The sequence below is a fragment of the Astyanax mexicanus genome, chromosome 5, assembly GCF_023375975.1.
Source record: "Astyanax mexicanus isolate ESR-SI-001 chromosome 5, AstMex3_surface, whole genome shotgun sequence".
Taxonomy (NCBI): Eukaryota; Metazoa; Chordata; class Actinopteri; order Characiformes; family Acestrorhamphidae; genus Astyanax; species Astyanax mexicanus.
Genome location: NC_064412.1, coordinates 38,096,363 through 38,124,303, shown reverse-complemented (window position 1 = coordinate 38,124,303; position 27,941 = coordinate 38,096,363). Strand labels below are relative to the sequence as shown.

Genomic DNA, 27,941 nt, shown 5'->3' with positions numbered 1-27,941 from the left:
TATACATGTAGTTGTGTGCTGAATCACATTACGGCAATTCAAACGGCACAATGCACAAAAGAAGACAAATAACCACATTCAATAAATAAGAGTTGAATTTATTAAAGAAATTAACACCAAATCCAACAGCCCAAACCAGCTTTTGTTTAGACCTGGGAGCTTTCTGAAGAAACTCAGCACTGCACAATCCTGATTCCTCTCTTTAAGAGGCTGGCCTGTTTAAATTGGGGGTCACCAACCCTGCTCCTGGAGAGCTGGATCTACCTTCCAGAACACTTTAGTGGTTGGAGGTTTCGGTTTCATCTGATCCATCTAATTACTGCCTCCAAGAGTTCTTGATCAGTTGACCAGTTTTAGTATGTAAGGGTATGTTTAGGCTGACAGCCCATATCTGTTTTTGGCATATCTAGAAATTGCACAACATTTTTTTGCAAATCAAATCCAAACCACATGTATAGGTGGTTTGAAATGGGATTACAATTGGGTTTCCACAAATGCTGGAAACCTGTTTTGAGTGTGGATGCTCAAATCAGATTTCAAGTAAACATGTGGAATCTGCTGTGCTGCTGATTGTTTAGAATTAAAATCTGCAGCCACATCGTGGTAACCACAGGTGACCACTGCTCTGGACTCTAAAATCAGATATCTATGTGTCTGAACTTTGAATTTGCAGAATGGTAGCTGTCCAGGAGCAGTGCTGGTGACTCCTGGTTTAGATGCAGAGACCCAGGATTCTTAGAGCAGGTGAAAAACCAAGTCAAGCACTGCTGTGGCCCCCAGTCTCAGGGACCTACACTCCCATGTAATGTGACGCTGCACGATAGCAGCTTTTCAGCATGCTCTTCTATCATCAGAACCGGTCAGATGGTCTGATCCACGAGGCAGGAACCCACTGCGGCTCGTCCTGTGCTCTCCTGACCACGGTCAGCAGCTGCACACAGGAAGCCTGCAGGCCATCATTCACAATCACATGATCGAAGAACTGACTGTATTGCTGCTCCATCCGCCGGCCTGCCTCCTCTATCTCCTGAAAATCCTCATCCTGAGACACAGAGAGGGAATAAGAGAGAAAAGAATGGTAAGGAGGAATAAGAATGGAAAAAAGAGATTAAAAAAAACATCTTGAAAGGAAAAAAAAGATAGATAGATAGATAGATAGATAGATAGATAGATAGATAGATAGATAGAGTAGACAAATTGCCAATGATGGGACAATCACTGTGGTGCTTTCTCACAAGAGGCTTGGACCTGTTTCTCTGTAAAGCTGCTTTTTTTTTTTTTACAGCATTTGTTCTCAAAACCGCTATTTAAATAAAATTTAATTGAATTGAATTGAAATAAAAGATGAAACTAGGAATGCAAGAAGACTGCATGAAAAGAAAGATAGGCAGACAGATACAGAGGTAAAGAAAGAGAAAGAAAGGCAGACTGACTCTGAATGGTCGGGTGGTGAAGTAGCTGGTGATGAGCTGGGAGTTGACCCTTGTTCGTTTCAGCTGCTCAATAGGAGGAGGCTTAATGTAGATGATATACGCTCTCAGCTCATGAGTCCGAACCGAGTCTATAGCCTGCAGACAACAGAGCAGTGTTCACAGACTCCAGTCATTATTAGCAGTATTAGCCTAGCCTAGCATCTCACGCTTACATTCATCAACTATCAAAAGTATTGGCTGATCCACTGCATCTAGGTAAAGTGATACATCTACTCATTTTAAGTGTAAAATGAAATAAAATATGAAAAGATTAGACATAAAAATGATAGTGAAACTGTTCCAGTATGTATTTATCTTAATAAAAAAATGGGAATATTATGGCTCACATAAGGCTCAATGTCTATGATGCAGATCTTCCCAGAAGCCAGGACGTCCTTCACTGCTTCTACACTGGTGCCATAAAAGTGACCTCTGTGCTCTCCATACTCCACAAAACTGAGGAAATAAACACATCAAAGTGGCCGATCAGAGACTGCTTTTCAGTTCATCTTATGAAAAAGTCCAATTCAGTCACAGAGTAATAAAAAGTGCATTAAGTATTTAAAGATCTAATCTTAGCTTTAAGTTGTAGAAGCCCACGCACCAACCACAGAGCAGTTATAATTTGGGGTATATTTGTCTTTAAAACCCCATTCCAGTAAGTGAAACATCCACTTTTGCAAGCCTCTGCAACTGTATTAGTAAAAATAATTGACATATAAATCATACTTGAGACTGTCAGTAACTAGCTTCAGCCTGTCTATGTAAAGGCTAAGAGCATAGAGAGAAGGGGCAACAGGGCAAGGTGTCTTGCTATCCCATTGTGCACCGCTGGCCACTCTCTTCATGCCAAATTGCAGTTTATAGCTGTAAATGCTGACTCTAATACGAGTGTGTTTTTGACTGATATACCACGTGAATCAATAATGCAGGTTTGGGTAGTGTGTGAATTGTTTGTCTAACCTACCATAGACAGTAGACATTTCCCTTTTTTAAGTGTATTTGGCCTCTTCAAGTGTGTCTAAAAAGCCTAAAAAAATGCTTCTTGATGCATACTGCCCTGTGTGAATTTTTCCTCTCAAACGACATAATATTATTAATACATAAAATAGCGAAAATAGAGTTAAATTCTGCACTGTAGGTGAGCAGAGTTACCGTTGGCTGTACGCCATGTTCTCAAACTGTTCTTTGCTGATGTAGTGATATTCCCGACCCGGCTCTTCGTGACTCTTCGGATGCCGTGTGGTGTCTAAAGGAGAGAAATATAGAGTAAATTACAGAAAAACACAACACAGGACCCAACACAGCTGTATGATATGAGAGAGTCAGTGTGTATCTGTACTGACGTGGTGTGGCTCCCTGGTAGGTCTTTGGGTTGATCTCGATTAGTCTCCTGCGTAACTCATTCACACCAACTCCAGATGGGCCTAAGACAGTAATACAGTCTTAAACGATGCTTTGAACATGAATTTCAAAAAGAAATTTGATATTTTTTAAATTAGTTTGATTATTCGCCATTTTAAAGACTTTAGACTACACAGAAGTCATATTTTTCAGATCAACTGCTTTTGAATTTTATATTTCAGTTATGCATGTATCCACCCTATCATGGTAAGCTGCACAACAACTTTTTTTTGTCTGATAGGAATTTTTGCCTTACTAAGCATTGTAAATTTTTTTAATAGTTTATTTAACAGGGACAGTGTACATTAATTAACATTACTGTAAATGCACCAGAATTAGCCTAAAGGCTATTTTTCATCCATTGTCCCTGGACAGATCTTGAAATTGTCTCCCTAAAAACAACATGAAGATTACAATGAACAATGCAAATATAAAAAAGCAATAAAACAGATATTACACAGTGTATAGGTTTGCTAAAATACAGCTGTAGCTGAAAAGACACTCTAACTAAAGTTACACAAAAAGAAACACAAGTGGCATCAGGGTTGGATTGAGGGGACACACAATCCCCAATCCTATTAATGCTGGCATGTCTGACATGTTATGAGCCAGTTTTTTAAATGTTTTTTGAACAGAGTGTATGAAGTAATTCATAAGGTGATTAATATTAAAGAAAGCACAAAAATCACAAGTCAAGTTAGTTTGGTTATTGTGTCCAATATAGACCAAAGAAATCTGTGATTTGTGGTTGATTTAAGTTTTACCTCACTTATTTTGAGATGATGTGATTGCTTATTTTAAGAAATATTACTTGCTTATCCCTTTTTTGCTAAATATAAACATACATCTCAATTTCCATACATTTGTCTAGTTTTTGCCAATGGATTTTTTGCAGTGTGATGTCAAAAGTAACTTTGGGGTGGTTATCCCAAAATGACAGATAATGGCTTGATATTTTAAAGAAAATTTTAAATGGATCCTTTTTCAACCCATTTTGGAACTCTAATAATACCTCTTAATACTTATTTAACATTATTTTTTCAATTCAGTTCAATCAGAATAAATCCTGTAAACTGTATTGTTATGCATTGTTTGTATGAAGTGTCTCACCCAGCAGGGCGATGAGGCGGTGTGTGTCCTCTGGTGGGCGCTGGTAGCGCACTACCTCCTCGTAGGGGTTGGCCAGGGCGCTGTAGCAGCTGCTCGGGCAGCGCAGGGAGCAGGACAGGCCTGATACTCCACCCTGGATCCTCCGTCGACGGCACAGTCGCAGACTCCGCCTAAACCCAGCTGAGGAACACAAACCACACACCTCTCAGCACAGTTACAATACCACTGTGAATTTGAATAAATACAGCCTTTTTTCCCTTCCCTTTACTAATTAACATTCACAATGCTGCAGCCCAGCAATATGACCTGTTATAATAAAGTCCTGTCAAATCAGCTTCAGGTAAAAGTGAATTCTTAATATTAAACAAATCGTACTTTGTTTCCTGTATTATTTATAGTGGTATCAAACGATTAAACAAATTGATGACTTCAGGGAATAATCACAACAAAGTTCTTGCAATTAATCACTGTTACGCGGGAGATGGAGGGATGGACGTAAGTGCAATATATTATTTATTAAACAAACAAGATAAAATAAAACAGTAAACAAAACTCGGGTAACGCACAAAACTACAAAGAAAACAAGGCAAGGATAAACTAGAACTAGGAACACAAAACCAGAGTGCACGGAAGACGAGGATTCAAACGAACGGCAAGGATACAACGATCGGCAAGGATACAAAGATACAAAAGATACAAAGGATACAAACGATACAAAAGACTCGACACTGAACATTCAAACAGAGGGGCTTAAATACAGGAGGAGAGTGAGAAACACCTGGGCTTGGATGACGAGGGGGCGGGGTTACAGACAGGACACAGGTGAGAACACTAATAGCTAGGGCAGGGTTGGGGCGGAGCTATGGTGGAGACAGGTACAAACACAACAATAGCACATGGCTGGGAAACATGACAGGTAAACAGAGGGGCAGGAGCACAAGAGACAAAATAAGGGAGAAACAGAAGACAGACATGGGCTAAGGTGTAACAATCACACTTTCTTCTCCTTAAGACTAAGCTTTTAATAATGGGTGTTTAAATGTACTAAAATTATATTAGTGGTGTAACTTGACCAAAAAAATATACCTGTATAATCCCTGTATTTAAGGGAGGAAGACAAAAATAATAGTGTAGCTTGGCCTAAAGAAAACTTCTAATGCGTCACCATCTGTAAAATTTGTCATGTGTTTAATTTGCATTCATATAAAGTTTCCAGATGAACAGTTTCGCACAAACATTGAAAATCCTTATTACTTATTAATACACTTTTCCTGGTTACATGATTTTACATGATGAGATTGCACACCAATAATGTTTGTAACAAAATAAAGTAACTGCTTATTTAAAATTTATACTACTTTATATAAAACAAAAAGATACACATTTGCATATTAATAATATTACAATGCTTGTGAGAGGCTTTTCTTTTTTTAATGGCGGTAAAGTGAAAATGTATAAAACTTTACGCTTCAGCGAGAACTGTCCAGTGCCGAAGTGTCTACATTTTGCCAGAACAAGGTGTAAAAATGACCAATAAGGGACATGGATGTATCAGTACACAAAGGTCGGAACCTCTCTAAATGTGGCAAGACTACAGTTTAACATAGCAATTCCCCATAACCCCTGAAGTTCTCACAATACATTGTAAACCCAATGGCATGCAACTTTAAGCTTTTGGCTTGTATAATAACTATATCTACTCTCATAGTTTGTATTGTGCATTCTTTGTGTAATTGTGTGCACCGAACCGTAAACCCCATATTGTGACTGTTGCAAAACCTACTAACAGATCGTGCATTTGATTGTTTTTAAAACTTGTTTATTGTTCTTATATGTGTTAATATATGTTATTGCATTGCGGTGAAGAGAACAGGCTGATTACCCTGAATAAACGTTCTAGAATAGAGGATACTAAACTAAGAACTAAAGACTTCATAGCTCTAATTTGGATTGAAAATGACATGATTACTTACCTAGATAAATTCCCTCAACAGTGGCACTGAACTCATTCTCTTCTGGAAACCAGAAACAAACACATTCCATGTCAAACTAAGAAATAGAGAGCAAGCAATAGATAGAAAGAAAGAAAGACAAAGTAAAATAGATCAAGTGAAAGAAAGAAAAAAATACAAAGTAAAATAGATCGAAAGAAAGACAAAGTAAAATAGAAAAAAAGAAAGAGAAAGAAAGAAAGAAAGAAAAAAAGCAAACATGTAGAAATCTAATGATTATCAAACTGGTCAGTTCTCTCACCTTCCCTCAGTTCCTCTTCTCAGTCAGCATGCAGGACAAGACAAGATACATGGTGAAGATGATGAGCAGTAGAAAATATTAGGGTACAGGTTTTTCAGTCACATTAATGAGACATGGACCCAATCCCATTTCAGCCCTTGGCCCTACCACTTAGCTCTACACCTCTGTTTTGCACATTCACATCTAGGGTTAGGGTGCTCTGATTCTTGTTAGGCTGGAGGGGGAAGTGTTAGAGCTACATGACCCTTCAAACTGAGATTTAAAAAAAAAAAAACACTCCAAATAGAGAGCTATGAGAATCACTGGCAAGATGGCAGCACAAGCCACCAAAGAAACTGTCAAACTAAATAATTTTCCTTGTTAAAAATAACAATAATCACTATATTACCATAGTTTCATGTGTAGTTTCAATGTTGCATGGCAATTTCCTTCATAATCAGCATATCATAAATCGCTGTTTTATTCAAAAAAATACGGACAACACATCTCCCAAATTCTAAATGCAAATATTGTCAGCATTTATTTTCAGAAAATGAGAAATAGATGAAATAAAAAAAGATGCAGAGTTTCAGACCTCAAATAATGCCAAGAAAGCAAGTTCATATTCGTAAAGTTCCGAAAGCAATATTTGTTGGAATAACCCTGTTTTTTAATTACAGTTTTCATGCATCTTGGCATGTTATCCACCAGTCTTACACACTGCTTTTGGATAATGTTATGCCACTCCTGGTGCAAAAATTCAAGCAGTTCAGCTTGGTTTGATGATGATTGTGATCATCCATCTTCGTCTTGATTATATTACAGAGGTTTTCAATTTGGTAAAATTAAAGAAACTCATAATTTTTTGTGGTCTCTTAATTACTTTTTCCAGAGCTGTATTTTGCACATGAGATCATGAGATAATGAGACATAGATATGAGTTACATAGATATGTGAATAATAAGCTGTATAATATCACTGCTTGATAAAAGTTTTTTTTTCTGCAGAGTTGTAAATCTGACCTGTTAAAGCATTCAGGTACAAATTTCCTACTTGAAACCAGGAAATTCCAACATCCGGGTTCAAATGAAACTTTAATAAAAAAAATTAGTTTAAAATATCATATTAATGTAATTTATATTAATTTCACAATGGTCTACTCTAAAAAGGAAGGACTTACCTACCGGATTCAAAAGCTTCCTCATCTGTGAGGAGAGAACATTTTAGTGTTAACGGAGGACTAAAATCATCAAGCTGAAAAAATGCAAATATGATCACTTTCTTACACAACCCAGTCCAAACATACCTGCTTCTATGAACGTCACGTCTATAGCCAGAATGTCGTCCTCTGAAGAAAGGAGAGATTGAGGAGAGGGGAAGAGGGATAGAGAGATTAATCTGGATGAACCCAAGTGGCTTTTGAAAATGATTTTGAGAACACCATCAGTAAGTGTTCCTCACCTTCATCCACTGTGCTCACTTCAGATTAGCACAAAGGCAAAAAACAATAATCACGTCAGTGTGAGATTATGATGCTTCATGCTGCAATATCAGTACAGAACAGCTGTGCAATTTTGTACTGTTTCAATATCACACACATGCACACACACCTCTATTACATTTTACTTGCATACTTACTTAATGCCACACACATAATATTAAAAATGTAACAGCATGAACATGCAGTTTTATCATTTTAAAGAGAAATTATAAGTAGTATTTTGGCAATTCATACTGCCTATTAAAAGACTGCGGCATATTAATATAACATAGAAAAAAATATTTTCCCTACATTGTAAATTAATACTGAAGTCACCCAGACTATAAAGGATCCTATAAGGAATCATGTAGTAACTTAAACATTTGATAAACAAACTGTAAAGCATTTATCTGGGGTAAGGTTATCTTGCTCCTGTTATCTGATTAACTTATCCTGTGTAACAGAGGTAACTCCTGGGCTTCTTTTCTTTGGGCGGTCCTGATGAAAGTCAGTTTCATCATAACGTTTTTGATTGTCTTTGTGACTGCACTTGAGGACTTTCAAACTTCTTGACATTTTTCTTGAAATGATCGACCTTCATTCCTTTAAGTATTTTTTTCTTTACTTAGTTGAGTAGTTCTTGCCATAATATGGATTAGAACATTACTCAAATAAGTCTATTCACTGTTTAACAACTCTATCTCTTCACAACTTTACAACTGATGCTTTCAAACACATTAAAGGAGAACTCCGGTGTAAAATTGACTTTTGGTATGGTAAAATATCATAAAAAGTACTTACCCTTGTTGAATAGCCCCCCTCTGCTCTCCCGCAGCTTTCCTAGAACCAGTAATTTTGTGCTTTTTGCTCAGCATTTTGGCAGCTTCAGGCATATTTTGCCCCAAAAATTGCTTTCACACCACTATCCAGGCTCAAAGTAGCTCCACACCTCATTAATAGAATCTGGAGAGCTCTGACATTTAAAACGAGGCATTAAGAACAGTGTGCACAAGAAGCTTATTAAAAAACACTGTTTACACAACCCATAGTATAGGTAAATCTCTGGGTGCTGCCATCACAGTACTGACCATGACCATAGACATATATACATAGACTTCACATAGCCTGCCTTCTGACTTAACAGCCGGCCACTACAACCATGTGCCCCCAGTGCATTTATTTGTACTGAGGAAGGTTTTTAATACACCCATAATAATCACAACTCAACCAATTTTCACACAGTTTGGTTTGTTACAAACAGCAGAGATGTAGTAATGATTCAGGACGCTGTCACACATTACAAATACCTGGTTTCATGCTGAAATACATTGTATTATGCTCTTTAACAAGTACAGACACATGGTATGGCATATTAATAATAATAATAATAATTATTATTATTATTATGTGTGCGTATATATGTGTGTATATAATGTACATACATACACTGTGTGTATGTATGTACATATAACTATATAAAATTTATTTATTTATACACTTATGAATATTGCATACCATATGTCTGTCTTTGTTAAAGCAGCCGACTGCTACACCAGGAGGCAGTGTGCTGGGCAAAAAGCATAAAATGACTGGATCTCGAAATGCTGCGGGAGAGCAGAGGTGAGCTATTTAACATAGGTTAGTATTCTTTATCATGTTTTACTACACCAAAAGACAATTTTACACCAGTGTTCTCTTTTAAGAGGGTAAAAAATTCAAGCTGTTAACTGAAAGCCATTCCAGATAGCATAGACAGATAACGAATACTCACAGGTTTTGATGCAGGTGTGAGGCTGGTAAGGTTGAGACCACCAGAATTCCCTTTGCTTTCTGTTCAGATTAAACAACACCACAACTGAAGATGTGAGGAATGGCAAAGTAATTGTAATTAAACTTTTACATTTTTTATTCCACTAGTCATGACATTATTTTAGCTGATATTCATGTAATTTCTTTATCTGTATGCTTTTAGCCTGATCAGCTGTGTCAGTCTGGTCCTGTTACTGACTCATTTGTGGCATTTGCAATCAGAGCTTTACGCCTTAACCCCTAAGATATCCTAAGCCCTTATCTGACCTCTTGAGCAGGGAGGCAGAGGGGATGAGGCCGGCGCAGGCGGAGCTACAGGGCAGTTTCTTTGCCTGCCACCACAGAGCGTCTGTCTGGTCCACTATCTCCAACAGGTCCCCCTTTCTGAAGGCCATGCCAGCGTCCGCACAGGGGATAGCCGGGTCTTGCTGGGGGCTGTAGTCCGTCAGGGTTCGTACATAAAGCTGAGAGAGAGAGAACCGCTGTATCACCATTAAGACCTACTTAGAGTATATGTTTTACTTAGAGTATATGGTTTGGATGTTGGATACAAGCATTACACACACATATATATTTTTGTATTTTATTTTTTAACACCTAATTGTGCCTTTTACTGACCTCTTGGTCTTATTGGTTGCTCTGTTGTGTTACTCATTTAAATTGGCATTTGATTGAAACATGGTTGACTTAGAGTTGCAGACATGTGACTGTTAATGGTGACCTTGTTCTGTGTAAGGAATATTTTGATTCTCTAAATTATTTTAATTACCCTGATTAAAAGTGTCTTCAGTCAGTAGAATTGTTGTTATGTCACTGATGTTAAAGGTTACTTTCTTTCAAAAAGGGCATGGCTATCTCAAGATGACAGAGTGACAGGCAATTCTGGACAGTTTATATAAGATTGATTTTTTATGAAATGACTTCCATAATTAAATTAAATTAAATTTAATTTAATTGAAATGCCAACATTATTAAATACATAAAAAACACACACAAAAATACATTTGTGTTATTTAAGCACTTAGTAAATTAATAAATGAATTTCAACTTTATCAGACAACACTGCAGACATGGCAAAGTCGCCCACCATCCACATCAAAGAAAACTATAAAATATACAAAAATATTTTTAAATTTAAGGATAACACTCCTCTATATGTATAGTAATGTGTTCATTCAGACTAAATCTTGAAAAATGTATTTACGTTTGTATGAAATGTAAACAACTATACTGCAGACACAAAAGGCACGTTATATTAATACTGACCCAAACAGGCCAGGTGCCAAATAACCAAGTCTGTAGTTGATGTAGCTAAATAAACAGAAAAAAATACATTCAGTAAAACACAAACCATGGTCTGGTTGTTGACAGGCCGGTCTGTGATCGGGACCACTTTAAACATCACAGTTCCATGAGAATTAGCCTGTTGGGGGAAACGGAACTCATCATAAACTTCATACACCAGTAATTTTTAAATAAAACAGAAAGTTCTGATTATAATAAACGCTCTGACCAGTATTTGTATTATCTGCTCTGGCTCCAGTCCAAACACCGGCTGGCCGTTCACCTCCACCAGTTTGTCACCTGCATGCAAGAGGCCTGCAGCATGGAAACACATTATTTAAAATGGTACAGTACTGTACGCGCGTTTTACACAAAATCTGTCATTTTGCATACTTGTTACATAATTTTCATATTTTGTCAGTTCAGACCATACTAATATAATATAGTATTACTAATATAATATACTAATAAATAATTTTGTTAAGTCAGGGCCCTCAAAAGCATGAATCAATTTTGTTGGATTGTGTAACTTACTTGTGCTATATTACTTAAATGATAAAAGGCAGTCTTCATTTTTTTAATATGTGGTTTAAATGATGAATCAGAGTCCAGCTTCAAACCAAGTCTTCCAAGTTTTCAATGCGCACAGTATACCTTGTTTCTCTTTTCTTCATTGCCATTTACAAATATTTCTGTTGTAAACTTCAATAAAGCACAAGGAAGCTTACCACTGCGGTCAGCCAGCCCTCCATGAATAACTCGAGCTACATAGATCTCTCCTGTCGTTTCATCTCTCCTTATAGTCGCTCCCTAAAAGACAGAGTAGACACAAACAGCAAATAAACCAAAATATAAATTTAAATCTAAAAACTTGATGAAATGAAATGACTGAAACACCCATGGCAATTAGGACTGTGACAAAGTATCACAGCAGTCTGGCATCGAATCTTTCCAGTCTAGTTGTTTTTACTGCCATTCTGGTGTGTTGGTCCAGTGCACAGCTATTAAAGTTAAACAAAGGGTTCTTTGAATAACTCACCAGAACTAAGCAATGCAGGTTTCTCCTCTTTTGCGAGTACTGTGAGTACTGTACGTTGTTGCAGGTATCACACTTTGGAAAAGGTAGTTTCATAATAAAAAATAGCGACCCACACCCAGCACAGATGTATAAATCACTAGAGACCCAGAGTTGAGTAAAAGTAAAAGTGCTCTACCAAAAAAGTGAATTGAACAGAAGTTTAGGTGTTCTTTAAGCACCACACTTAAGTGGAAGTACTAAAATATTATTTTTTTACTTAAGTATTGCAAGTAGTTTATTCTAAAATGTACTACTCAAGTACTAAAAGTACAGTATTGTGTTGTGTATTTATTACATAAAGACTGCCACTATGATCAGGGGATTGCTGGTTCTTATCCTGTTCATGTAGCTTACCATCGGCTACCAGAGCCCTGAGAGAGCACAATTGGCCTTGCTCTTTCTGGGTGGGTAGATGGCGCTCTCTCCCCACATCACTCTAAAGTGTGATGTCGGTCAGCACAAGGCATCTGTGAGCTGATGTATCGGTATCGAGTCACTGCGCTTTCCTCCGAGCGCACTGTGATGCTACTCGGCAATGCTGCATCAGCGCAGCAGTTCAAAAAAGGTGGCTGACTTCACATGTATCGGAGGAGGCGTGTTCTAGTCTTCACCCTCCTGGTGTTGGGGCATCACTATTGATAGGGGGAGTCATAATGAGAGGGTTGGGTAATTAACCATGTAAATTGCAGAGAAAATAGAATATATATATATATATATATATATATATATATATATATATATATATATATATATATATATATATATATATATATATAAAATATTAATTTAAATTAATATTCACAATAAAGAATTTCAATATAGTCTGTTTGTGTTCCAGTTTCCTCTACTGTTAATTTACCTGTCTCAGTCAATCTTAGTCTCATCTTATTAGGGTGGGAACTGTTCTTGTTAACCGTCACAGGCCTAATGGCAATGTTTAATAAATGTTTTATTTGTTTAATAAATCAATTAGTTGATTTATTAAAGTAACTGAAAGGTGGCGAAAGTTGGACTGGTAATGACAATGGCGATGAAGATGAATGAATAAAAGAGTGAAATGCCAAATCCTTTAACTAAGTAACGCTAATAATGGAATAAATGAAGTGAAAAAGACCAGGAGTGAATGAATAAAATGAAATGATGCAAACATCAAAAAGCACCTCATTTCTTCTTTTTCTTCCTCTTTTTTTTCTTCGGGTCAGAGAGACATCCTATTCCACTGCAGCTATTCCTGAGCGTCTGGGAGGAGCTAGACCCCTCCAGACCATTTGGCACCATGTGCTGTCCATTGTCTCGTCTTCTTGGAGATGTGTGCATCTTGGCTACATTTTTGGGCGATGACTTCTGGGTCAGTCTCCCCTGAGAGGCCACGGGCTGCAGAGGAACACTGATGGAGCCGGAGAAAGAGGAGAATGAGGAGGAGGAGGAGGAAGAAGAAGAGCAGGAAGGGCAACGGGAACAGCGGGTAAATGTGGAATGGACCGGACTAGCATGAACCATGTAAGACTTTCCACCCAGGGGGTCTTCAGTAGAAGCTGCTGTCCGTGGTGCTGATGTTGCACTGGAACTCGTCACATTCCCCTGCGGTTTTGCGCTATAAGTTGCACTGCCACATATATTTGCAATGCCATCATCTTCACAAGCTTCTTCTTCATGTGTGAAAACTGTCCGTGTTAGGGAAGCTGGCTTTGCATTGCAAGCAATATCACCCACAGACTCTTCAGTCTTTTCTAAAGCTTCTGGTTCATGAACTGCTGCTGTCAGCTGTGCCGAAGCTGCACCACCAGCAGCAACCAGCCCCTGCAGCTTCTCCACCACTTGGGCCAGCAAGGCCAATGCCTGAGCATTCTCCTGGACACTCTCAGACATGAGCTCGGTTGCGTCGGCCATCCTCTGGCCCAAGAGATGGACGTCCTTTGAGTTGCGCTCCATACGATTAGCCGCCTGCTGAACTACACTGCGCAATTCATCCAGGCTCTCCTGCTTAGCGAGCTCCACAGGAGCGTTCCTCATGGCTTCCACCAACCGATGACGGTGCATAGGGCTTGGGGGAGCCGTATGAGCATAGCGGGCCATTCTGGGAGGGAGAAGAGGTCTGATTGAGGGGTGGCAGCAACAGGGAGTTAGGGAAAAGTGTGTCACATCATGGGTCCACGGAGAAAGAGAACAATGTGGATGGACAGAAAGAATGGGCTTCCTCATGTGAGGGTCACCCACAGTTTCCAAATCATCTCCAGAGGAAAAAGAACAAAGGGCCAAAACGGAAAAAAGAACAGCTAATCAGGTAACATGATTTGCAACGACACCAATCCAACACTCAAAGCAGAGGATACCACGCAAATTCATTACTTACCAATGACTATGGAGTTACAGACACAAGGGGCAGAGCAGCTGAGGCTCTGGTTCCCGAACGCACTGTTCTGGCAGAGTCTGCAGCTGCCTGAAGCATGTTTGGAGTACAGTTGAGGTCTCAGTTGGGCAGGGATGGGACTGGTTGGATTGATCAGTTTCGGTGGGGCATCATTATCACTTTTTTTGGTGCAAAGAGCCCCAGACTGAGCCTTTTGGGTCGGGATGAATCTTTGGCGCAGGGTGTCCCAGTGGCTACGGATGCCCCTACCTACACGACTCTTCTTCAGAAGACACAAGAGTCAAAGTTATCCTCCAGAGACATAACTAGAGATTTATCAATTAGATATGCCCTAAGAATAAATAATAAGCCCCTAAATGTGGGGCGAATTAAGGGTGATTGGGCCATATAAGGTCAAATGGCATAGATGATCTATCATAGTTTGGGAAATATATACTTTTTTCTTCACATACTGCAGTCAGAACACTGTGAATGGAGATACAGTCATGCAAATAAACACCATTATTGAGGTAAAGTCTATTTATTGTTATTATGCAATTATCGTGACAGACCTACATCAGGTATTACTTACTTTCGATAATGCTTAACAAAGTTAACAAAATTGACAACCTCTCACCCCCCTACACACAAAGAAATTGCATAAATAACTAACTAAATAAATAAATTAATTAATTAATTAATTAGTAAGTAAGTAGGTAAGTAAGTAGAAGTTATGATTTACAAATGTACCGCAATGTATTTTTTTAATACATAAAAGTAGCCTATAATATAAAACATTTAAAAATACTAAGATTTACAATAGTGTTAACGACAAAATTAGCTCTATATATAATTCCCTTTTTACTTGGAAGATGACATAAATTTGACAAAGTATCCCCATATTGTGTTTTGTCTTGTTTTAGGCTTTTTTCACAAAATTATACAAAGTCTGTTCCATCAGACATGCTCCATTATTTTCCACTGCTGAGCAATGCATTTGTTTATTAATTTCCCCATTTGCCCAGAATGAAGAATCATCATCTAGTAAAAGTTCATCTGAAAGCTTAAAGAAATCTTAACACCAGTTATGACCTTGATAAACCTCTCTACCTCTCTCTAAAATGTTTAATGTGAGAACAAGACTAAAACATCTGAAGAAGAGCCTAAATTTATAATTTCCAGAATGTCTAGAAGCCTCCTATGTTCTGTGAAGAAAGTTAAACTGAATTAAACTGACAGAATCAAATTGGCCACAAGATAAGCAAAGGTCATTTACCACTGAAACGGCTTTTTGGTCCAAGATTAAGCTTAACCTGGCTCTCAGAAACCCCTTTAAACGCAAAATTGTCACTTTCTATAAAGCCATAGAGGGCAATATCTGATTATTTTTTAATCTTTTCTTCAGATGCTTCTCACCAGAGGCTGCTTGTTTTTGACCAGGCAGACAATCCTCATGGCCTCTTCATCTACAGGCAGATCTTCAGGAAGCGGAGGCAGAATGGGCTCATAGTCCTTCAGTCCCACCACATCATGAGCAGACAGCAGAGCCTGTACATAGAGTGTGTTCTTACATTAAGTGCTACAGACCAGGTGCTCACTAGAAATCTATAAATAAGGGGGCTATAAGCTGTAACTAAGAGGGTCTCAGAGTAAACTTTCCAGGAGATTAAAATATGTCCACATTATAAAATATTTTTTAAATTTAAAAGCACACAATTAAATATAGCCTCAGAGTAGCATGTTTGTATTAAGGACAGATATTATGGGCCCTATTTTAGTGATCTTAAGGTGAGCCTTCAACAATGCATGGCAAAGCTTGATTTTATTGTGTGTCAGTGTGTCTTTGCTATTGTAAGGACACAAAAAATATGCCTTGCGTAACTCTAAACGTCAGAAGGCATGTATTAATTCTCTGAATTAATCATGTGTGTGTTTTGGGCGTAACGTAAAATAAACCAATCAACAAGAGCCAGGTATGTTCTGACTTTGTTGAATTGGTATTTTAATGGTGTATCGTTTCTGCGCTTTTCAGCAGAGGAAACTGAGCTGTGCGGTCGTTCTATGAATTTACGGGAACAGCAATGTTATTTTATTTAGTATTAATGCAAAAATTGGCACTGTGGCACATCCTTGTGCGTGTAACAATTGGGGATTGTATGCGCGCTGCACACGTGGTGCTCCTTCGTGGATAAGAAATTAATGGATGTCTGGCGGTTGACTGTTGTCAGGGTTCAAATATGTTAAGAGGCGCACCTGTGTTTTTTGTTTACAAGTTAGAAAAACGGCAGATATTTACCTGAACACACCTCACTTTCAGACCACCATGCCCATCAGTGTAGATATATTCCTAAACTTTGTTGCTACTTTAACAGCGCAGGTACAAGGCATGAAAAAAGACTGTTCATGGAGTGTAGGATAGCAACGAGCATCGCAACGCACCTTGCTCAGGATGTAAGTTAGAGCCCAATATGTCTTAACTACTATCCATCCACAAAAAAAGTGGTTTAGATAAATCTCTCCCCCAACCTTAAACAGGTTTAATGGCATGCATGCTATAGACCATCAATTAACCGATCCTAGGTCTCCCTATACAAGTCTACAATGTTGTTTGTTACTGCTTATTACCTGCATGTTGGGCTCTGTTAGAAGGGTGTAGAGCTCTCTGGCCTCTTGTGAAGGGTACGGCAATGCCTGTAAGTCTGACAGAATCTGAAAATGAGTTGAAATAAAAAAAGCAGATTATTTACTGTAATATCCAGCTTTCTGGTAAATATTATGATTCTTAAAGAAATTGTACTCATACTTCATGTACATCGATGAGCCAAAACATTATGCCTACTTACAGATGACCCTTACCTGTAGCAATGGGACTGAACACAAAATAACACACCTAACTTAATCACTGATTAGGAGGTGTAAGAATACTTTTATCCATATAGAATATATACACATGTTATGTATAAATGTTTGTTGATAGCCCTTCTAAAGCATGATTTAGCTACTTTAAGCACCCATTGCAATCACTTTTGTGTGCAAATGAAACATACATAACTTGTCTAGTCCCTGTAGAGAGGTTCTTCGGAAAAAATTGGTCTCTTCAGAGCAGACACATAAACACACACAGGTAAAGGAGAACTCCGGTGTAAAATTGACTTTTGGTGTAGCAAAACATGATAAAGAGTACTAACATTTGTTGAATAGCTCACCTCCGCTCTCCCACAGCTTTCCCAGACTCAGTAATTTTGTGCTTTTTGCTCAGCATTCTTTACAACAAACACTTCAGGGCATCCACTTGTGCCTGCAGATAAATCGCTTTTTACATCGTTATCCAGGCTCACACCTCATTGGTAGAAGCCCTGACTTTTAAACCATGGCAATTATTAACTAAAATTGCTGGATATTGGGCTATTTAACAAAGGTACGTTCTTTTTCTCATGTTTTACTACACCAAAAGTCAATTTTACACCAGAGTTCTCCTTTAAGTCACTATATCATGATAACCTCTCTGTTTTCAAATTCAGCTCCACTAAGCATATAGGATCACTCTGTAGTTCTATAATTGCAGACTGTAGTCCTGTTCTACATTGTTATCCTGCATCCTGTGGGCAGCATCCTGTGATCACTGATAAGCGACTAACTCTTACAATAGATAAGACTCCTACATCATGGTGCCGCTAAGTAGGAGTATATAATAAGTGAACAGCAAGTGACTACAATGATTAAAAAAACCCAGCAGCACTGCTGTGTCTGATCCAATCATACCAGCACCATGCCAGTATCACTGTAGTGTTGCGAAGGACCCACTATCAAAATAATAGCTGCTCTTTGGTTGTCCAGTAGGTTCCTGATTATTAAAGAACAAAGTGGATTAAGGATAATAAAGTATGCAGGAAAAACAGAATGACTACACTCTGTAATTATAGAACTATATAGAATTATAGAACTATAGAATCATAGAACTACTTATCAGTGGAGCTGATAAGATGGACAGTAAGCAAAGAAACAAAATTAAGGGAGAAAAAACACTCTTAACCTCGAGTGACAGCCCAGAAGCATACGGGAGGTGTGGCATAGTAGAGCTCTTGAGATACTGCTGCAAACACTCATACACCTGCGTAAAGGAGGGGCACAGAGACAGTGTTTACCAACTCACTGGCACAGATTAATAATATGACTGTATTATACGCTCTGATGCACTGACCTTCAGCAAGGACTGCAGCCACGGAGCATTGAGCAGCCCGTACAGCAGCTCAGCACCGTCTATGTCCTGGCCAACAGAGTCCCTCACCTCCTCCACCACATGAGACAAGATCTGCATCAAATCTGCACCACACACAATTACCAACACATTTTACCTTATTATAATCTACACTTGGATCTCTATGTTTATCTAAGGGTTTGTATTTAAAACTTGTACTTTCATTTATGACTATACAACATGTATGTCAGTTTCATAACTGTCACTGAATAAATTATACTAACTGACGTTAAGAACTCAGAATCTCGTACCACTTTCTCCCACATCCAGTTCAGGTTCCATGGCTGGCCTCATAGCACCTGACCATGTACACACCCACTCTGGAGTATGGGTGATTTCTTGCTGAAGGCCCTCTCATCCACCTGCAGACAACAACCCACACTACTGCTAATGCTTTCAGATTACAGACCTATACAACCTACACTGTGTAAATATGTAAAATAATTCATTAATTATTGACTAAGAAGAAAAACAATAAGTAAAGTAAAAATAAAACAGAGATGCCAAGGTTATACAAGGTTATACACTGCCTCAGGTCAGCTGACTACTTGAATATACTGAACGACCAGGTTATTCTACCAATGGAATTTTTCTTCCAAGATAACAATGTCAGGATTCATGGGGCTGGAATTGTGAAAGAGTGGTTCTCTGCCTCGAATTTAAAAACTCAGAGCCCGATATTTCGCATTGACTATTTTTAACGTATTTTTAATACGCTAAGCGTTACATCACTCATGCACAGGAAGAAGGAGAAGGTGGCGGAAGTTTTTTAGTTGAGAAGCAGGAATATGGAAGTGACGAGGAAAATGAGTGACAATTACGAGAAAACAGGGCAATAGTACGGGATATTTTTAAGTTCAAAAGCAAGAACATCAAGGTGACATGAATGGGAAGCATACTCTCTTATAGTGGTCACTGGAAGTATAGCACCTCATGACAAAGAACTCTCTGAGGATCTAAAAAAAGAAAAGAAATGCTACTCTACATAAAGATGGCCTAGGTTACAAGGAGATTGGTAACACCCTAAAACTGAGCTGCAGCATGGTGCCCAAGACCATACAGCGATTTAACAGGACAGGTACCATTCAGAACAGGCTTTGGCATGGTTAACTAAAAAAGTTAATGCATCTGGTCAGCTTTATATCCAGATCGAAAATAAATGTATGAGTGCTACTAGCATTGCTGCAGAGGTTAAAGGGGTGGGGGCCAGCCTGTCAATGCTCAGACTATATGCCACACATTATATGAAACTGGTCTGCATGGCTGTCATCCAGAAGGGTGCCTCTTCGAAAGATGATGCACAAGCAAGCCTGCAAACAGTTTGCTGAAGACAGACACACAAAGGACATGGATTACTGGAACTATCATGTCCTCAGATCAGTTATCAGATCATACATATTTGCTTTAGCAACTAGGTGCAGAGTACAAAAACTAGTGTGTCTAGCCTACAGACAAGTATGATGGTGGGAGTAACATGGTTTGAGGCTGCATGAATGCTGCTGGGTGTGGGAAGTTACAGTTCAATAAGGGAACAGTGAATGGCAACATTTACTGTGAATAGGCCTGTCACAATAATTACATTGTCGTACAATAGTCAATATTTCGCCAATATTTATTGCCAATAAGACGATATATCACCTACAAGAAATTGTTTTCGTGACAGGCCTAAATATGATATACTAAGGCAGATCATGATCCCTCCAGACCGCAGGGCAGTATTCCAACATGAAAATGACACCAAACACCCATCCAAGAAGACTACTGCCTTGCTAAAGAACCTGGGTAAAGGGGCTGGACTGGCCAGGTGTGTCTTTAAACCTAAACCCTGTTGAGCATATGTGGGGCATCCTCAAACGGAAGTTCTCTAACATCCACCAACCCTGTCATGTTGTCATGGAGGAGTGGACGAGGATTTGAGTGGCAAGCTGTAAAATAATGTTGGCAACACAACATATTGACACTTAGGGCACAAATTGACCATTTTCCCTTAGGGGTGTAATAACTTTTGTTGTCAGTAATTTAGACACTAATGGCTGTGTGTTGTGTTATTTTGAGGGCACAGCAAATTTACACTGTTATAAAAGCTGTGCATCATACATTATAACATTATATCAGCATATCACATCTTCCGTGTTGCAACGTGAAAAGATATAAAATATTTACAAAAATGGAGGGGTGTACTCACTTTTGTTGCCAGAGGTATAAGTTAGACACTTATGGCTGTGTGTTGAGTTGATTTTGAGGGCCTAGCAAATGTAGACTGTTATACAAGCTGTACACAGTTACATTAGTTATGTTATATCAAAATATCTTCAGCGTTTTAATATGAAAATATACAAAATATTTACAAACATGTGAGAGGTGTACTCACTTATGTGAGACACTGTATTTAAAGGCTATAGCTACCATTACATTGTTGTAAAAACTGGTTAACTAATATTAAATTGTGTTTAAAGTCCACAGTAATTTATCTTATATTAACTTTATTCAGCTAGGTTAGCTAAGTTAGCTGGCTAATATGTACAAATTCTGTGTTGACAGACATTAAAAGCGCGGCAAAACGTAAATATGTTTTTTCTTCCTTTTCACAAAACAATGCACACATTTTTATACTTTTTTATGAATTAAAAACATCGTAAAATATCTCCTGTTCAACTGACTAACAGATATGCGGCTTTTTAAATCTGCTTTTACCACAGAAAGCCTCCAGTAACTAACTTCATTCGACAGGTTGTGAGTTATGCTCATTAGAAAACAATAACATTAAATAATAATAATAAACCGAGAATTTAGTTTACTAAAATATCATGTTAATAATGTAACTTGGTCTTTTAACGTTTATTTGTTATTTAGCTAGGTTAACTCGTTCAAACAGAACGACTCGAAGCTGAATCATTAAACCGCCGCTACAGTGTTGTGTATCCGGAGGGGGAAATAAACAAGGAGGGTTTAATGGTGGCCATTAATAACAGCTCCGTTACTGATCCATCACAGCTGTCCGCATTCATACACACACACACACACACACACACACACACACAGGTACTTAGGCAGTAAATTTTCATCTCTCACCTGTCTCTCTCTCTCTCTCTCTCTCTCTCTCTCTCGTTCCAGGCGTCCTCTCCTCCTCTCCTCCTCAGCCAGGTCTGCAGGTCAGAGCTGGGGAAAGTGCTGCAGTAGAGAGATGGTGAGGCTGGATCAGCAGGGTTTGGTGGTGTGGATCTGCTGGGACTGATAGGCTGATATTCTACTACAGAGTGTCAGAGAATTCCCTTGGAACAGATGAGAGTAATCCCTTTCTATCCTTCTTAATCCCATGCAAGCAAAATGAGTGAGCCTGTGAGTGAGAGAGAGAGAGAGAGAGAGAGAGAGAGAGAGAGTGTGTGTGTGAGAGAGAAAGAGAAAGAGAGAGAGAGATACTTTCTTTAGCTTTGCATCAGAGCTATGAGGCAGAAAAAAATGTTTTGGCATTGAGTTTCTCAAAAAGCACCTTAGTTAAAGGAGAACTTAAGTGTGAAATTGACTTGGGGCATACTGAAACATGGTAACGAGTACAAACTTTTTTCGGAAAGCCCAGCATGCCGAAAAACAGGGATTTTAGCCGATACTCCCAAAAGGCTTACAATGCTACAATGGAGCTCTTCACTTCATTGACAGAATTTTGAGCGCTCTGACATTTAAAACGAGGCACTAAGAACTTGAAAAGTGCACAGGTAGTTTATTAAAAACACTGTTCATACACACAGTACCATAAGGTAGTTCTCCGGACGTCATCTTCTTGAAATTAAGTCAGTGGTTTCGTACCAACCAGTGATTATAAAGTAACATAATTGGATAACATATTGCTCATGCTAAATATTGATTAAGATAAACAATATGATGTTAACTTATTTAATCAGAAACTTTCCCTGTCAATAGTGCCACTGCCTCTTTTTCCAACAGATCAATAGGTAGCCAAAACACTTATACATACGAAAGCGATCGATCCCCAGCTCTGACACATCTGCTGACAAACAACTATGCCAGGCAGTATCACACTTGTATCACAATTGTGCCTCAGACTTATGGCAAGCAGCATAATATGAGTTTCGAACCAGCAATCCTTAGATCATAGAGTTGACTTGACAAATCTAGAGTCTCAGGCGTGTAAGTCCAAGTTGAGTCTTAAGGTAATTTTGCAGATCAGAGTTAAGTCCAAGTTATACCTCTTTCACAATACATAACGTTTTGAAATATTAAGCTGTTGTGCTGTTGACATTACATGACAGGTTGTGCTGTAATCATTAGTCAGTTATTCTTTCTTCTTATTTCAGTTATTCTACATTTCACACTACAAGATTGATCAGCATGCATGCAACATAGAATCATGAATTACAATTTTTTTGTTGTTGTGGGAAATCACATTATTGCATTTAGTAGTAACTAGCGATGCCATGCCAGAGATTCTGTAGAGCAAAGTATACCCATTTGAAGTGAGTTCAAAATTAATGGATCCATTTGAGCAAAATCAGACTTTATAAATTTCTGATAATTTTTATACTAAAATATGTAGTCATTTCCTCAACAAAGAACAATACCAATTTTTTTTGGATCACAAACAATATTTTATGCCCACAGAGCAGTGGGCAGCAGTGAGGGAAAGGACCTCGCTCAGTCAGTGGTACACCTGTGTTTTCTGTTGCCAAGATATCACTGGATATTTACCTGAACACCACGCTCATCTGTGTAGACATATTCACAAGCATTGTTGCTATTTACATGATGGTTGGGGGTAGGATAGCAACGAGCATTGCAATATGCCTTGCACAGGCTGTAAGATAGGGGCCTAAGTCATGTGTTAAGTCTTTAGGGTGTAAGTCCAAGTTGTGTCTTAAGTCTCTGTCATATTTCCAGGATTAAAGGTTGAGTCCAGTCTAATGGAAAATGGAGATGAGTCTCAAACCTAATGAGTCCTAATCGAGTCAGAAATCTCTGGGCTGTGAATGAAGTCACAGGTTTCTGGTGCAAATGCAAAATGCGAAACCGATCTCATGCAAAAACGATCATATCTCTATTTTTGTAGCATTCGCTTTTTATGTTTATATAATTAATATATGTCACTTGTTCTTTATGCTCCAAAATGTTTTGGAAATCAACCTAAATAATAATTTAATAAAGGTTTGGAAATGATTGAAAATAATGCTGCTTGGTAAGCTCTGAAATTATCATTACTCTAAAATAAAACACTAAGATTGAAGCGATGAAGTTAGTGAGTGAGAGAGAGAGACAGAGAGAGACACTGTGTGTAGGAGGAAGTTGTTTTCCACGTATCAGATGGCACGCTGTCACAAAGCTTCTTAACTCTTTCTGCTGTTAACGCACGTAATGTAGCGAAGCTTTAAAACAGACCCACCCACTATCTCTAATCACACACTTACACAGACACACACACACAGGCCTGCATACCCTCAATGCATTATCGCATACTCATTTTCACACGCACACACTCACACACACTAGACTCTAAACATCTCTCTCTCTTTCTCTCACACACACACACACAGTGTATATAATCCTCTTGAGCGTAATTAAATAGAACAGCAGTGAAGTAAATGAGGGTCACACTGTGATCTCATCATGCTTCGTCCCTGTTTGTTGACATGGCTTCTGTAGAACTTGCCTTGGGTATTTTTACTGTATTCCCATCTGTGCCTTTTCATATCACTGTAGGCAGATATTTCTCAATATTCATTCTGAGCCCTAGAATATTAAACTGTATTTTCCTTGTCACAGTAATACTTGCAAACCCCTCAGTCGTTACATAACATGACTCGTTATATTTTATAAAACAAAGTGATAGGCCTATATATGCCCAGCCCACTATTTAAAAGCCCTCCTAGCCCTAGACAAAGCTCCCAAATTGCAAAAATGTAACTTGAGTTGAATATCGTGGTGTTGATACTAGAGAACAGCAATTATTATTTCCTCCAGACTCACAGCTAGTTATGGGAATCGGTACCAGTGTCTGCAGAATGGGAGCTCAAACTTGGCACACAAAGAAGTGAAAGTCACTCAGGTAAACAGAGATAAGCATTAGGCTAAAAGCTAATGCTAGGTGATGAAAACAAACTGGACTACCTCAGCTGACTAGCAAACAGGAGCTAAACACACATTACAGGGGAATTACAGGCTTAATTTCTGACCAGAAAGACTTAAGAAGGCCAGAAACTAATGCATCTAGTGAAAGGTCTAGCAGATAGCTCATCAGACTGAGAGGACACAATGATTGTTGATCTTTATTTTAAAACTATTATTAACAATGTTAACAATTACAGAGTTTCAAAGTCTAAACAATTTCAAGTTATACATGCATTTTGGCACCTAAGTGTTTTTAAGTGTTTGTATGAGTGTATATAGAATATTGTACGCTATATTTCCAAATGTTTAAGGCTCAATCCCATTTCACCCCTTGGCACTACCACTTATTCCTACCTCTCTGTTTTGAGTGCACGCCTAGGGATAGGGTGGAGAGGGAAGTATTAGGGCTACATGACCCTTCAAACAGAGATTTTTCAGAGAAACGCTCCAAACAGAGGGCTATAAGTATTACTAGCAAGATGGCCATTTTCTTCAGAACAATTAAAAAAATCGCTAGTATTTAATCTTTCCTGTACTTTCCTGTTCCACCCTAAATGGTGCAACAGACAGCAGAGGCTACAGCATTTAAGGTGGAATGGAAAAAATAAGTTAAATCTAATAAAAGCTAATTTCAGCTCCTCATCACAGAGGAATTAAGAAATACACAATAATAATTAATTGCTGCACCACCTGCCCCCGTTTTGAAGACATATGATGAGCTGAAGTTTAATAGTCAAACAGCAGCTAGGTTGCTAAACTTTAGCACTCAACTGCTATCATATCAGCCTAGCAGCTTCATCTACAGATCACAGCTAGCCTGGTAATGAAGCAGTGTTATTTATTTATTGTTCACTGGCAAAGGTCATTGTGATATTCCAGTGGTTCCCTACTCCCTGAGGACCCCAATTCCTGCATATTTTAATGGTTTCCTGAAACAACCTATCACCTGCTCCAGAACCATTGTTGTGAGCCACTGTAATATGCCATTTTTGTCATAGCATGGAGGCTTTTAGACTCCTGATGATATGTCAGGATTTCAGACATCCCAAGTTGCAAAAGTTGATTTCAGGGAGGTTACTCATCCACAAGTCTCTCGCCTGTGTGTGCGTTTGGGGCGCTCGTTCTGAATTCCGGGAGATTATATGTGACTCGCGGGCATCAGGGAGCCACTACCGAAATGCGAGAGACTCCCGCAGCTTCAGGGAGACTTGGTTTGTCTGGGATTTTGAAGGGTTGTCCCAATTCCTAGAAGCAGGAGTACAAATTAGAAATGGTGTTGGGCCTCTGTTTGTCTAGTCCCTGTATACAGAATTATATAAAGCTGGGTATAAATCTGTGGAGTTGTGGAACAGTACAGCTGTGTTCTCTGGAATAATAGTGTTCCATCCAATACTTCTGGATAAGATGGGGTGGCGATCATCCAATATACTGACCCCAGTAATATTCTTGTCACTGAATGCAATTAAATCTTCAGAGCAAAGAGGATCCAAAATCTAGTAGATAGTCTTTGCTGGGCAGCAGAGACAGTTACTCCAACAAAAGCAGGACAATCTTTTTTTAAACCCTTGATTTCAGAAAGAGCAGTGAATAAGCAGGGGTCCCAGTACTTTTGCCCATGTAGTGGTAGGTTTTGCCAAATTGATTGTGACACGCATTTGCCATAGCATTGTTTCAATAAGCTTCTGCAGTGTCACAAGATTTATTTCAATTCAGTGTTTCATTAATATTTCACCAAGATCTTGCATTGATGATTGATGAAAGCCTTCTCCAGCACATCTCAAAGATTCTCAATAGGGGTTATACTTAGTTAAATCCAGGTGGTGACAGTGTAGCTCAAGGACATCATTTTCATTGTTAAATTTATCTAATATTGTCATGATTAATTTTACTGTTGTAATACTATGGTGGTAGAGGTAGAGGACTGATTAATTAGCTCAGTCTAACTGAATAAAGTATTTGTCAGTACTAATGCATTTTGGCGGTGATCATGTGTATCGAGTTAAATGTCATGCATTGTGAAAATATTGGTAAATATCATAGTATTAAAAATATAATATTTGTGTCATTGTATCATTGTCCAGGCCTCTGAGATAGTATAGGTTTGAAAGCAGGCAGTTTGGCTTTGACATACATTCACTCAGTCTGCAGTCAGATCTGTAGTTTTTAAAATGACTGATGGATTATTTCTTTTGCTAAAGAAGGCACTGTAATGCCCAGTCGCCAGGCTGTTAAAACACCCGCGTCAGTATTTGACAAAAGCCTTTTCTATTTATTGCTATTGACCCTCCCTCTCTTTTCAATCCACTCGCTCATCCCTCTCTCCCTCCACCACCATCTAAAAATGTTCTGCATCATGAAAAAGAGCTAATGCTAGCTAAGCCATGGTAACATTCATATGAAGGATTGTTTTCTTCTCTGACTGACAACAAAGCCGTGCTTACAACTGCATCTACTTTCCACTGGGTGCTGATATACACTCTTACAAGTGAAAGTGCTTCTAACGGTTCTTTTAAAGTCTCATCCCTCTTTTTCTTGTTCTTTGTGAAATACTGTAGGTCTCTCTGAGTTGTATATACATGCATATGATTGCAACTGTTCTTTAGCCTCCACTGTCTGCAGTAGCTAGTAAAACAAAAACCTCAGAATTACACCGCCCACAGGTGGCGCTGAACTACCTGCACTTTCAAAGTTCTTAGTGCCTTGTTTTGAATGCCAGGCCCCACAGAATTCTACCAATGAAGTGTGGAGCTACTATTAACTTTTTAATGGTGTAAAAACAGTGATTTCTTTGCATGGACAATGCTATGCCCCTATCACTAGCATTGTAAGCATGTTGGGAGCATTAGCTAGAAGTGCTAAATTTCAGAAGTCCAGGGGTGAATGGAGGTGGGCTACTCGACAAAAGCTTGTAAGCCCATCACAAGCCCTTTTTAGTCTAAGTTATTCAGTCATGGACACTTCTCTTCCTTTGGTTTTATCATATGTCCTTATTTTTAAGCATTTTGTCTTCCTGTAGCTGCATTCTGCCCTTTCATTAGAAACACTGAGTGGTTGTGAACAGACACAAATATTTGAGCTCGGTTGGTTTCTCATCCTGCCATGATGTAAAGAGTCACATTGCAGTGGATTGGACAAGTATGAGATTTTACACATATTGTGTGGCCCAAATCAGAACTGAAAATGTCAGATTCAGTATGTTTTTTGCTGTTCACACTAATACAAGCAAAAATGATCATTGTTGTTTTATTCTATAAACTATAACATTTCTTCCAAATCCCAAATAAAAATTTTGTCATTTAGAGCATTTATTTACAGAAAATTAGAAATTTCTGACGCAAGAAGATGCA

The 27,941-nt window shown here is 38.5% G+C and overlaps 1 protein-coding gene across 2 annotated transcripts; it reads right to left on the bottom strand.

Moving 5' to 3' along the window:
- Positions 1–77: 77 nt before the first annotated feature.
- Positions 78–21,867, bottom strand: mpp4b (MAGUK p55 scaffold protein 4b). 2 transcript variants are annotated; one of them, XM_007248869.4, is made up of 22 exons: positions 21,550–21,867; positions 18,729–18,839; positions 18,421–18,542; positions 18,253–18,330; positions 16,845–16,928; positions 15,636–15,767; positions 11,520–11,601; positions 11,021–11,106; positions 10,859–10,930; positions 9,775–9,971; positions 9,470–9,528; positions 7,680–7,697; positions 7,525–7,566; positions 7,403–7,423; positions 6,240–6,254; positions 5,960–6,001; positions 3,987–4,166; positions 2,819–2,899; positions 2,628–2,721; positions 1,820–1,928; positions 1,434–1,568; positions 78–1,042 (listed from the first exon to the last, which is right to left on the bottom strand). In XM_007248869.4, exons 2-22 carry the CDS (start codon positions 18,769–18,771, stop codon positions 851–853), a joined length of 1,884 nt encoding a protein of 627 aa, XP_007248931.1. In that variant the 5' UTR covers positions 18,772–18,839; positions 21,550–21,867; the 3' UTR covers positions 78–850. The 2 variants fall into 2 exon arrangements, with proteins under 2 accessions (XP_007248931.1, XP_049335686.1); XM_049479729.1 differs by lacking the exon at positions 21,550–21,867 and adding an exon at positions 20,663–20,782.
- Positions 21,868–27,941: the final 6,074 nt, after the last annotated feature.